Source organism: Drosophila santomea, chromosome X (genome assembly GCF_016746245.2).
Source record: "Drosophila santomea strain STO CAGO 1482 chromosome X, Prin_Dsan_1.1, whole genome shotgun sequence".
Lineage (NCBI taxonomy): Eukaryota > Metazoa > Arthropoda > Insecta > Diptera > Drosophilidae > Drosophila > Drosophila santomea.
In genome coordinates this window covers 13292729-13305993 of record NC_053021.2, presented here as the reverse complement: position 1 = coordinate 13305993, position 13265 = coordinate 13292729, and the positions used below count along the sequence as shown (strand labels likewise).

General features: G+C 42.7%; 2 protein-coding genes across 2 annotated transcripts; both read right to left on the bottom strand.

The window, feature by feature from the left end:
- Positions 1 to 1215: 1215 nt before the first annotated feature.
- On the bottom strand, positions 1216 to 10132 carry LOC120456833 (T-box transcription factor TBX1). The gene is made up of 7 exons (XM_039643883.2): positions 9043 to 10132; positions 6228 to 6595; positions 5930 to 6162; positions 5704 to 5860; positions 5431 to 5592; positions 4036 to 4103; positions 1216 to 2921 (listed from the first exon to the last, which is right to left on the bottom strand). The coding sequence occupies exons 1-7, from the start codon at positions 9206 to 9208 to the stop codon at positions 1946 to 1948; spliced, it is 2130 nt and encodes a 709-aa protein (XP_039499817.1). The 5' UTR covers positions 9209 to 10132; the 3' UTR covers positions 1216 to 1945.
- Positions 10133 to 12105: 1973 nt separating this feature from the next.
- Positions 12106 to 13204, bottom strand: LOC120455267 (fibronectin-binding protein A). The gene has a single exon (XM_039641267.1). The coding sequence runs from the start codon at positions 13052 to 13054 to the stop codon at positions 12251 to 12253; it is 804 nt and encodes a 267-aa protein (XP_039497201.1). The 5' UTR covers positions 13055 to 13204; the 3' UTR covers positions 12106 to 12250.
- Between the last annotated feature and the right edge of the window lie 61 nt (positions 13205 to 13265).

Sequence of the window (13265 nt, the reverse complement as noted above, 5' to 3'; positions counted from 1 at the left end):
CAGATAAATACATAATAATAAAATAGCTTAGTATGCAGATAAATACATAATAATAAAATAGCTTAGTATGCAGATAAATAATTAATAATAAAATAGCTTAGTATGCAGATAAATAAATAATAATAAAATAGCTTAGTATGCAGATAAATAAATAATAAATAAAATAATAAAACAAAAGCTTGCTATTCAAGTAAATGAATAATGAGGAATAAAGTGGCGAAAAAACACCTGGCAAAGGCCAATTAATACGTCGACTTTTATCTACCCTCTAAATAATGGCGCATGACAGCCCATAGCCAACTCAAATGCCCCATTTGCCAATCAAATCCATGTCCAGTGGATCGATGGCCTGCCAGTTGTATAAGATATCTATATACATGGATATGGATCCATGGATGGATCGATGTGCCATTGGCTTGCGATCCAAACGGCTTGTCAATCGTCGGCAGGGGGAGGGGTGAAGATGAGGGGGGGTTGGAAAAACTTATCGGGGTGTGGAAAAAGTGGAAAACTCATTTCGGGGGTCGTTGGACCCGCAATGATAACAAAACGAGGAGTCGCTGGGAAATCAAAGCGCTGGAAAATGCAAGATACGATTTTATGGCTTCCTTTTTCTCGATGCGACTATCTCTCTACCCTTCTCTTCTCCCCCTCTCTTTCTCCCCAATCTCCATGTAGCTTTTCTCCATAAATTCTCTATGATTTCACTAAACATTCTCCAAAAAAAACTCACTATACAATCTGCCTAATTTTAAAGGTTTTTAATCCTCTAAAAGTATCTTTAAAAAGTGTTATCTATGCAAAAAAGCGAAATACTTTGAATGTTTTGTGTTTTAAGAAACTTTCTAAAAGACAAACTTCAGATCTTAGGATATATATGGATACTTGTGCATTTTTGGAGGTACAGCTCCTCCTTTTCCCCATTTTCCAAGGCATTTTCCAGCCCGTTTTCCGCGCTGCTCTTTCGTTGGTTTATCTCAATTAAAACCGCGGCACAGTTTGTTTAAACAGAGACGGAAAACTCGGGAAATCGGGCGGAAAAACGTTCGGCTGAGTGAGATGGAGATAAAGTGCTATATGGCATAAACAAAATGGTAAATGGATAATCGCTTTTCCCCCGTGGCATTTCCATTTCCCAATTGACTTCGTCCATTTTGAAATCTTGAAATGAAATTCCGTTTCGTTTGGTTAATTTATGCATCTGTTTTTCTTTTTGTTTGACTTTCGGTTTTAATTTCCATTGCTTTTATTGCTTGAAACTGTTGCAGTTCTTAAATGTAGCGACATATGTACTTCTATTTACATAGATAAAAAAAAAAACATTAACTAAAGTGTTAAGCAAAAAAATGTATATTAAAATTACACTACATTTACAGCTCACATGAATTCATGTTGCTGTTTCACACAAATCGATTAAGTTACAGCCTAAATTAAAAAAAAAATTGTTTACTTGTAATGGTAATTTTGTTTTGGTGTAGAAATACTTGTAATACTTGTTGCATTTATATTTGGTTTTCTGGCTGCTAATACTTGAAATCCAACAAATTGAATTCTAAAATCAAGAATAAGATTCCTCGAACTAAAGTTTAAATTTTAAGGCATTTGAAGTGATTACTAAAAAATAATTCCTGTTCTTTTTTTGCATGGCTTAAACTTAGTTTTTTTGGTTTCTGTAGTGAATGTTGCAACATTAAAGGCTTTTCAATAATTGTTGAATAATATATGGCAACTAGATGCTGTGGAAATAGATTCTTGATTTTAGAACGAATCTTTGGCTTGAGATTTTATAGCTTTGGCTATGTTGGCGTAGTCTAAGTGTAGAGTATTTTCATTTAATCATCATTTTTACAGGCAAGTTAAGTGTTAATTGCTTAGAAATTCCTAGCTGAACATGTTCCAGTTTCCAGACTCCCATTCCCATTCCCAATCCCAATCCCAATCCCACCTAGCGCGGCACCAGGTCGATGTAGCTATTGGGCCGCATCATCTGGTGATGGGCCGCCGATCCGTAGAAACTTGGATAGGTGGCGCCCATTCCATAGGCGGCTGCTGCCGCATGACGCGACACCTTCAGCTTGTCGTAGGCGCTGGCATACGGCCCATGGGCGTGGCCGTGGGCGTGACTGTGGGCGTGGCCATGGGCATGACCATGGTGATAGTGGGCGGCGGCAGCAGCAGCCGCATTGTGATGGTAGATGGCGCCGAAGTTGCTCTGCTCCTGGGCATACGGCTGTCCAATGCTCGAGTAGATGTTCGCCGCAGTCATCACCTGAGTGGCTGATGTGGCACCTGCTCCTGCTCCTGCTCCCGCTGCTGCTGATGCTGCTGCTGCTGATGCTGCTGTTGCTGCTGCTGTTGCTACTGATGCTGCTGTTGCTGCACCTGCTGCAGCAGTGGCTGGCGGGGATGCGGAGCTGCTGGAGTGCGGCGTGAGGGGATGCGGCTGCACCTGTGCCTGGTACGCATGCTGATGGTAGCTGCCATACTGCGTGTGATTCTGGCTCTGCAGGAGCAGCGATTGCTGCTGGTTGCCATGGTTGCCATGGTTCGCCTGCTGTTGCTGGTGGAGATGTTGCTGCTGGGACTGATGTTGCTGCTGCTGGTGTTGCTGCTGCTGCTGCTGCTGCAGTTGCTGCTCCATCTGGTAGCCCAGCAGGTCGGGTGAGTTGCCGGAGGTGGAGCTGCTGGAGGGCGTGGCCGGCAGCTGCAGGACGCCCTGTTGCTGCTGCTGCTGCTGCTGCTCAATGGCCAGTTCGCTGCAACTCAGGCTAAAGTTGCTGGCTACTGCTGATGTTCGCTCCTTGAGTTGCTGCTGTTGTTGCTGCTGCAGTTGCTGCTGCTGCTGCTGTTGCTGTTGCTGCTTCATGCGCGCCTGGCTTTCGTGGCTCATGGAGGACATGCTGCTGCCAGCGCCAGTGGTGCTGCAATGGCAAAAAAAATGCTACTTTATAGGAATATCTATATATGTAACTAAATTACAAACTACATGAATGTTAATAGAATAGCTTAAATTTATACCTCTCAGAAATGGGAAATATTATAAATATTAGTAACATAACCAGGCCGAAAAGCATAAGCCAAACAATGCTTTGCAAGTTTGGTACAAAAAAAAATACAAAACTGAAACTGAAAATGATTTGAAGTATTGGGCGCAATAAACAAGTTCCCTAAGCACGCCTCACGATCGTAAACAAAATTGGGAATCGCGCGTAGTGTCGATTTGTTTACACTATGCTACAAAAGTCGAGGCCTGCAGTTCGACAAATATGAAAAGCCCCCCAAAAAAAATTGTTTATGCCGCCGGCACATCTGTCAGTCCTCCCATCACCATCATCTTCAGTAGTCCCATTTCCACATTCATATCCATATATCTCATACCCAATACCCACTACCAACTCATTTCATTTCATTCGATTTTCATTTGCATTGCAGCTCGACATCCTCGGCATTTTGAAGTTCTTTTGTTTTTTGAGTTATGGCTGCGTTATTTACAGATTTTCAATATTTTCCGGGAATCTCTATGCCGCCGCACGTCGACCGAATGTCTAGATGTCTAGTTCCACTTGGACTTCTGGGGTTTGGGTTGGTATCTCAAGTTTTTGGGACTCTCAAGATTGCCGTCATTCGAAAGTGGGTCAATTTGTCTATCATTTGTTATTATTATTTCATATTCAAATTTATACTACTCGCATTTGTTTAGTTTATATGTATATTCTTGTTGGCTTTCAAGCGAACCAAAGTCACCTGCTGCATTTTTGTTAATACTATTTATACTATCTATTATTATGTTATGTACACTTTTAATTGCGTGTGTCAAAAAATCTGGGACAAATTCAAGCACATGTTTTTGTATCTAGTTTCACAATGTTTGAGATAAATGCATAAAATTCCTGTGACACTTTTTCGCTGACAAATGAAGCAACATAACAATTGGCACACAATTTAATAGTTTCATAGATATAGTACATTAACAAAAATGGCTCAAAAAAATGTCTAAAATATTATGTAAAATAATATATAATTGAATCTACTTACACATCGTTGGTGCCATCATCCCGAAAGCCTTTGGCGAATGGATTGCTGGAGATCTTCAGCTGTGTCACCTGCAAGATGGCCAGCAAAAAAATGTTGGAAAATATTTATATTATTTGTATTATTTTTATTGCACTGCGAAGTAAGCCAAACAAATGCAAGCCAAACTAATAAATTAAATGCTCAACAAATTAGAGAGAGAAAGGAAGAATAGAAGATGTTTACAACTGCGGCATCGGCATTCCGTGAAAATGATTTGCGATAAATTCGAGGGCGGCTGGAAAAAGTGTTAACACCCACATTGAGCACATAAATAATTTAAATACTTTCCCGACCATGTCTCAGCTATATTTTTAGCCATTTCCACCCACCTCCCCCCCCTTTTGCCAGCGCTGTTTGGAATTATGAATTATACGCAAGACAAATATGGCGAGTTCCCCCACTTCGGCATCCAACTTGCGATTAGATACGAGGTTCACCTGCACAACTGATACCAAGGCACCTCTAACACTGCGCACCTGAGCTCTGTGTGGATTTTTCCAAGGAAAACCTTTGAAAACCTTGAAAAACGTGGGAATATCCAGTGAAAAGTAGTAGCTTTACTTTCATGATTTTACGCGGAATCTAAAGGGTTTTCATCATCATTTAGTATAGGGTATCTGCCTGGTCGAGCACACGCTCTTCCCACATACAATCAAATGTATTTGTGCTACTGTTTCGGTTCGCAGTGGAATGGGGTTCCGAGCTTTGGCCGCCGTTTGTTATAAATTATGGGAAAAACATAAACAATAAGGCCGAAATGGCACAAAATGGTCGCGGCCTCTTGCCGTTTGGAATGCCAAGAAATGCCAAGAAATGCCAAGAAATGCCAAGGAATGCCACGAAAATGCCAGGGAATGATTCAGTCGAATGCCGAGTGGAATTGCATTGGGCAATTAATGGGAATGGGGCAAGTCAACGAAACACACAGATGGCTTTTGATAATATCGAAGAAAAACAAGAGCGATTATCTGATACCCGTTACTCAGCAAGAGGATTCAACAAACTATGTCTCTGGAAACTGTGTGCTTAATCTCAACTCTCTAGCTTCTATAGTTCCTGGGATCTCGACGTTCATACGGACGGACAGCCAAACGGACAGCCAAACGGACAGCCAAACGGACAGCCAAACGGACAGACAAACGGACAGCCATACGGACAGACAAACGGACAGACGAACGGACAGACAGACGGACATGGCCAGATCATTGATCAGATGAGTGATTCTGATGAAGAATATATATACTCCAAACTAGTATACCCTTTATACCCTATGAAAACCACAAGATGAGCCAACTCTGCATCTCTGATTTGAAAGTGACCATTTCCCATTGGAAGCAGTGAATATCTAGAGCTCACCCGCTGGTTCTGGTAGGCAGTTACGGCCGTAAAGCTCGTTTCCGGAAAGATGAAGGTGCGAAAGTGGCTGGAGTGCTCGTTCTCATCCAGGGACGCGTTCTTCGGCGGCAGATACACCAGATGGAAACGCGGCTGGTAGCGGTGCATTGAGTTCAGAATGATCTGCAAGTGCATAGGAAATACAGCCAATTTATGGCACAAATGAAAACAATAAAATAGGATAATAAATAATATATATAAATGAATAGAGAGCGAGGAGCTGAGGGCACTCACATGACCATTCTCGTCCAGCTGGTTGTTGGTGAGCTTCAGCTTGTCAAAGGACACGATCTGCTTCATCCAATTTGAGCCGGCGGCCGGGGAGTCGGGATGCACATGGATCCTGGGCGGCGAAATGGGATCCGCCTTGCCAGCCACCACCCAGCAGGAGCTGCGTAGGATGAAGTGGACATTGGAATGATGGTAATTAGATCGAAGCGATTCCAGGGTATTTACTCACTTGTGAAAGGCGTAGCGATAGCGCTTGTCGTCCATGGGCACAAAGTCCATCATGCAGATGTAGGTGGCGTGCGGATCGAGGCCGCCGATCCTCACCTGAAAGGTGGGGAACATGCGACGGCCCGTCTTGGTGATGATCATCTCGGTGCCCTGGGCGTGGAACTGATCCCACAGCGCCTTCGTCTCCAGCACCACGATGGCCTGGGCCAGCGATGGATGCACTGGCTCCGCTTCCTTGATGCCCAGCGCAAAAGCATACTTTAAGTCATTCAGTATTTGTATTTCTCAGTTGAACTTACCCCTTTGCCGATGCTGTGGCTGTTGGGCTTCACTGTACCGCTGTTCTCCGCTGTGTGGTTGCTGTCTTTTTTGTGCTGCCCCTTGAACTTCTTGGCTGCCGCCGATGAACTGACTCCTGTCGCTGTGGCTGTGTTGGTTTGCGCCATCGAGGCTTCACTGTTGCCGCCGGCATAATCGTGCGACGTCTGTTCCTGGCAACTGGCATTCGAGATGCCATTGCCGCCGGAGAGACTACTGTTGCTGCTGCTGCTGCTGTTCGCGGTGCCAGTGCTGCCTGTACTGTGCGTCTCGATGTCCGCCAACTTGGCGTCGATCTGCTCCAGCGGCTTGTACGAGCTGCGATCCTTGCCAGCCGTCTGGATGCAGGCTGCAGTGAACCAGTGAGTTTGTGTTTAAGTGGCGGTTAAGTTTTAGGAGGCATTCAACTTAAGGTATTCAACCTAAAGCATTCAACTTAAGGTGTTCAACTTAGGGGGTCAACTTAAAGGGTTCAACTTAAAGCGTTCAGCCTAAAGGGTTCAACCAAAGTCATTATAATAAAATAATATAATATTTTAATGTCTTTGGTTTAACTTCAAGCATTCAACTTAAAGTGTTCAACTGAAAGGGTTCAACTTAAAGGGTTCAACATAAAAGGTTCAAGTTCAAGCCTTTAACTTAAAGTGTTCAACTACAAGCAGTCAACTTAAAGGGTTCAACTTCAAGCCTTCAACTTAAAGTGTTCAACTACAAGCAGTCAACTTAAAGGGTTCAACTTCAAGCCTTCAACTTAAAGTGTTCAACTACAAGCATTCAACTTAAAGGGTTCAACCTCAAGCATTCAACTTAAAGTTTTAACTTCCTAATAGAAGTTTAATAGAAGTGTGAATTTGATACGCAAAGTATACTGATATACTGATTAAGTCAGTTAACTCAATGAAAATTGAAACTAATAAATAATGAAGAGATCTCAATTCAAGTCGCTATTCGCATATTCCGGACAAATGGGCGTTGAATATGCGACTATAAATCAAACACGTACCGCGTACACATTCTACGGCAAGTGAATGGGTTTTATATATAGCCGCTGGGATTTGCTAATTTCATATTTAATGTGATTTATGCGATTTAAATGGGGAAATGGGGCAGAAGCAACACGTAGACGCCACGCAGGCGCAAACTTCTGAGTTTTGAGTTCTTACTTCTGAGTTTTCAGTTCTGAGTTTTTACTTCTGAGTTCTGAGTTTTCAATTCTGAATTCTTAGTTCTCAGTTCTGAGTTCTGAGTTCTTATTTCTGAGTTATGAATTAAAGGAGTCTTGTAATATCACTTGATGTAATATCACATAATGCGCCGTATAATGAGCCGACTTTTTATGTTGCAAGTTGCGTGTTGCAAGTTGCGAGTTTCGAGTTTCGGGCAAATGGGACAACATGTCCAATTATAAAAGAGGCGTCTCTGCGCGGCGGCTGCTGATTGAGTTGCCTGCTCTAAATTTAGGATCTCCCCTTTTCGGGGGATGCCTATAGGATCGTATGGTATGGTATGGTGTGGTATGGGATGATCTGATGGGATGGGATGTACTGCAATTAATTGTCACCGTCTCGGTGTTCGCGGTGTTGCAAAGTTGCAGAGTTGCGAGTATTGCCAATGCCAATGCCGCGAATGACCCATGACAGGTCGCCTTTTTATCGCTAAATGCTTCCCCTTTTTGCTACTATTTTTTTTGTTGATTTTTTGTGTTTTTTTCAGGCATTTTGCGCTGCACGAATGAATTCTAAAATCAATTAACGTTTGGCACAACAAATCGTTTTTCTGTCACACAGTACACACAACATCAAACAACAACAAAAACGGGAGAAATGCCACTTGAAATCTCGGGGATCCGGGAATTCTGAGCTAATTGATTGGGTTTTCTGGTTCTCTGGTTTTCTGGTTTTTTGGTTTTTTGGTTTTCAGTTTTTCAGACTTCTCAGCTTTTCAGTTTTTCAGACTTCTTGTTATTTGTGCCGCCGCTATTTATTTGTGCCATGCTCGGTGTATTTTGCTAATTGCTCCATCGGAAACGGATTTTATTTCATTTCAGTTTTCTGGGTCACTTGCAGGCAGACAAATGATATGGAAAATGTATTCAATGCCAATGGGAAATACCAAAACTCAGCTCTGCAGCTCAAATAACTCAACAAATTGAACAGCAAACAAAATATAAAACAATCAAATGGAAAATAAGACTTTGTAAATGCTTTAGATAGCAACTAATACTTGATAGTTGTGCAAATATAATTGGATATATTTAAGAGTGGTTTTCATGGCTGATTTTAACTTTGAGTTCTAATTATTTGAGTAATTTGATAAATAAATTGATAAATAAGTTGATATATAAATTGTTAAATAAATTGATGAATAAATTGATAAATAAATTGATAAATAAATTGTTAAATAAATTGATAAATAAATTGATAAATAAATTGATAAAAAAATTGTTAAATAAATTGATAAATAAATTGTTAAAAAAATTGATAAATAAGTTGATATATAAATTGTTAAATAAATTGATACAAAAATTGATAAATAAATTGTTAAATAAATTGATAAATAAATTGATAAATAACTAATTTAAGAAGTTCTATATAGTTTAGATATACAGAGAGTATCTATTGAAATCTTTTAGATATGCGCCAAGATTAATAGCAACCAAAAATGAAAAGAAGTAGTTGAACTTTAGAACAGGGTATTTTGTAAAATAAATCTGAATATATCTGAAGAGGTGCCCCCCAATCCTCTCCAGCTGGTGGCCAGCCAGCCAGCCAGCCAGTTAGCCAGGTGTGGACTCACCTTCGATCTGCTTCATGGGACTGAGTCCGCCGCCCATGTACGGCGATGTCCAGTAGTCGTTGGCGTAGCAGTTGTAGTCACTGGTGGCCAGGCTGGTGTCCAGGAACTGCATGGAGGTGCTCATCATGGCGCTGGCGCACTCAGTGGGGCCCATCAGGTGCGTCATCGCAATGGGAATCGATGGTAGGATATATCGTGTATAGCAATGGATATATGGTTAAGTATAAAGCGATTGCTCAAAGTGGAAGAAAGGAAATCGCATTTATTCCATTTATCGCTCAGTTTGATTTGTTTTCCCTCTGCGCTGTTTTGCTGTTTTGATCTCGAACGTTTTTCGCGCAGTTGTCAAATTTGCTTATTGCACCCACACACAATCACTCTATCACTCTATCACTCTATCACTCACTGTGCACTGCAAAAAAAATAGTAGTAGTCTCTATATGGAGGTGCGAAAATCCAACGCCACCTTTCGCAGTCGCAGTTGTCAATCAGAAACGAGAACGAGAACGAAATCGAGATCGAGTTCGAGAATCGAATGAAAAATCAAATGAATTCTCTTTTTCTTTTTCCCTATTTTTATTTATTCAATTTTTTATTTTTCTTGGCCACTTTGAATTGTTTTTATGGCCCGAACGCGTTGACTGGCGAAAATTTCGTAGAACTTTTTCTTTTTTTGTTTTTGTTTTGCTGTTTTTTTGATTTGCTGTTAGCTGATTGATTGAATTGAACTTCTTTTATTTGTTTGCCATCTAAATCGGCGGGCAGAAAGCGTTGAGTTGTCTCAATTGCCACCTTCTTCCGGCCAAGTGCGAACTGATTATCCGTATCTAGTATCTAGTATCTGTTTATCTGTTTATCTGTTTGTATCTCGCGGATGCACCAATATCTGATCCGTTCTGTTCAGATACAATCTAATGGATGCCTAGAACACCGATCACGCACACATCCGTTCCGTCAAGCGCTGGTCCGCCGAATGAGAGATGCCTCCGCCGCTGGCCAGCTGCACCACAGCCTCTCGAGATTCTCGAGATTCTCGAGATCGCACGCCCGAGATCGCACGCTGTGCCATCTCCCCCAGAAGCCGTCCACCAATCGCCGGGCGCAGCATCCAAATTTAGACCCAACAGCCACACCAATCGATCCACCAATCGCCGCACAGTGAGCCGCCACCTCCTCCTCCTTCTCCTCTATCTCCTCCTCCTTCTCCTCCTCTATCTCCTCCTCCTTCTCCTCTATCTCCTCCTCCTTCTCCTCCTTGGATAGCACCGACATGTGTTGTACTCTGTGGATGGGTGCACTCCGAGGAGCACTCGTATGCCGCACAGAACTGAGCGTAGGGTGCCCCGCCAGGCATTCACCAGATGTGGCCACAGTGAGGCTTAGTGCTTGGTGAATATGAAACCATCTACCAAAAATGCATCTCATTTTTTAGTTACTTTGTACTCACTACATATTTATATTTTACTAACTTATTTTGATTATAATATTTGATTATAATAATATGTTAAATAAATAGACTTTATTTAGAACTATCCTTTAGGCGGCATGGTTTACTGTACTCGCGGCGCTTTTCACTAATTTCTGCCTCACTGTTTACAAGATCCTCTCTCCTTCTCTCTTTTTCTTGGCGGGGCGTGGCCTCTGACCATAAAGAGGAGCTGGAGGAGGAGCAGGAGCAGGGGGAGGAGGAGCAGGAGGAGGAGGAGGAGCAAGAGGAGTAGGAGCAGGAGGAGGAGGAGCAGGTGATCCCGCGTTTTGTTTACTTCTGCCGGGGGGCGCCGAGCAGTGGGCGTGGTCCGCGGAGTGGGCGGCTGACCTGAGTCATGTGCCTCATTTGGAAAGCGCTTTTAATTGGACTGCCAATGGTGGCCACATGGTGGTGCTGGCTGCTGGCTGCTGGTGGTGCTCGTGGATACCGCGGTGCTCTGCTCAATGCTGCAGTGCAGCCGATGGTGGTGGTGGTGGTGGTGGTGGTGCTGCTGGCCATAAATACAAATTGCGCCATAACCTCGACACTAAATAAACCGTAAAAAGGAAAACGGAATATTAAGACGGCGAAAAGGTTCACGGAGAAAATGATTTACACACTTAAAAATACATGAAAAATTTAAAGTTTTTAAAAGGTTAATTAGTTAGCTTACTTTAGGTTATAAATATATTTATTAATACCAATTTAATGTTTATTAAACTAGGGAACTGAGAGGTTGAAAAACATATATTACTTACTACTAAAAAATCACTATTTTAGCTGTAGTTATAATATATTCCATGATATTTATATGTATATGTATATAATAAGGATGGTATATTTTTTGCGCTCAGTGTAGTGGAGGCCACAGCGAGAGGGAGTGAGATGGGCAGAGGTGCCGCAGCTCCACGAAAATGGCGTCTGTTGGCCATTAGAATGTGGAGAAGTCCGGGAAACTGGGAAACTGGACCGATCAAAGTGAAAGAGCCCATTTAAACCGGTGCGTCTGCTTTTCATCAGCCACGGCCATTCAATTAGCGGTATACCAGTGTACATGCACACCCATATATACCCTCCATACCCTGTATATAGTGTGTAGTACCTGGTACATATATGTATGTACGTGGTATACGGGATCTCCAAGTGAAGCGATTTGTTTACGCCTTCTATGCGATACGATGCGATGCGATACGAGTATAATTGTAAATCTACGCATCCAGTTGCGGCCAGGATTTACGGAACTGCTCGTTAATGGTTAATGGTTGAAATGGTTGAAATGGTTGAAATGGTTTTCCTTGATTTTCGTTTGCCGCACTGTTTACAATTATTTTGAGTTAAGTGGCTACGTTCTCGCAGTTGTTTCGTTTATTTTTTGGCATTTCTCAGATCGCAGGCCATCGCACAATGCAGTCCATAAATAATTCATAAATTTTGAGAAATTGTTATGGCATTGGCCATGCCATTAGTCGTTAATTATTTCTTTCGAGTGTAAACAATTTAGGCTATGAAATGGATTTGCTTTAAATGATTCACAAATTGTGGTGGTATTAACTAAATTTCAATTATATAGAAATGCTATACAAGGTACATAAAAATTGACTGAAGAATTCGAGCTATCGAGGGTTTTGTTTTATTAGTTTTGCTGTTAACGCAAATTTAGATTTCAAATCAAAGGTTGAAAATCGCTTGCTTTCGAGGCAATTTCGAATTGACAATCAAGAAATCAAAATATTCAACGGTCTACTTCTTTTTGCGGTTCTTCTTGCCCTTCTTCTTGTGAACGGGCGCCTTGGTTGCGCCACATTTCTCCACATTCTTGGCCAGATTCAGTGGCTCTGGTGGCTCTGGTGTCACTGGTGTCACTGGTGTCTCTGGTGTCTCTGGTGTCACTGGTGTCACTGGTGTCACTGGTGTCATTGGTGTCATTGGTGTCTCTGGTGGCTCTGGTGTCTCTGGTGTCTCTGGTGTCTCTGGTGTCTCTGGTGTCTCTGGTGACTCTGGTGTCTCCAATGGCGCCATCTCTCGTTGGCCTTTGGCCAGTAAGTCATTGGATTTCTTGAAGCTCGGCTGAATGGAAAAGAAATCGAGTCCATCGGAAGATGGGCAGTTCGTGTCCTGATCCTCCAGCTCCTCCTCCAGCTCATCATCCGCGTTCAGATGCCGCGGACTGGAGCCATCCGTTGTTGGTACGGCATCCGCATCCTGGAAACTGCCCAATGTCTGCATGAGGCCACCAGTTCTGACCATCTGGCCATAGCCCTCGATCTTGCCGCAGTCGCTCTCCTTTTCGCTTATCTGCTTGGGCGTTAGGACGACCGGCTCCCAGCTGAGATCCAGGGTGGACATCTTGTTGGCGCCCACATTCTCCAGCACACTCTGATTGGCCAGCACGCGACCCTTGTACGACAGCCGACTGAAGCCCATGGGCACGGACATGGCGCGTCCAATCCGCGTCTTCAGATTGCCCACCGTTCCAAAGCGATCCACCTCGTAGACGGTCTTCCGGCCATCGCGCGTCTGCACTAGGACCTGCACCTTCCGCATCCTGATCCTTGACTATATGGATATATGTGTATATATAGTGCTGGTGGAGGGTTAGTTAACTCGGGTTATGTTCGTTTTATTTAATACACAAGCTCTGTGTAGCCAGGTCAAGTCCGATTTGGAGAAGATTGCCTCTGGAACTCCTTGAATGTAAAGTCATGGCAACCTTATGTCAATTGTATTTTGTACTTATATTCCTTAGTTCAAAGTT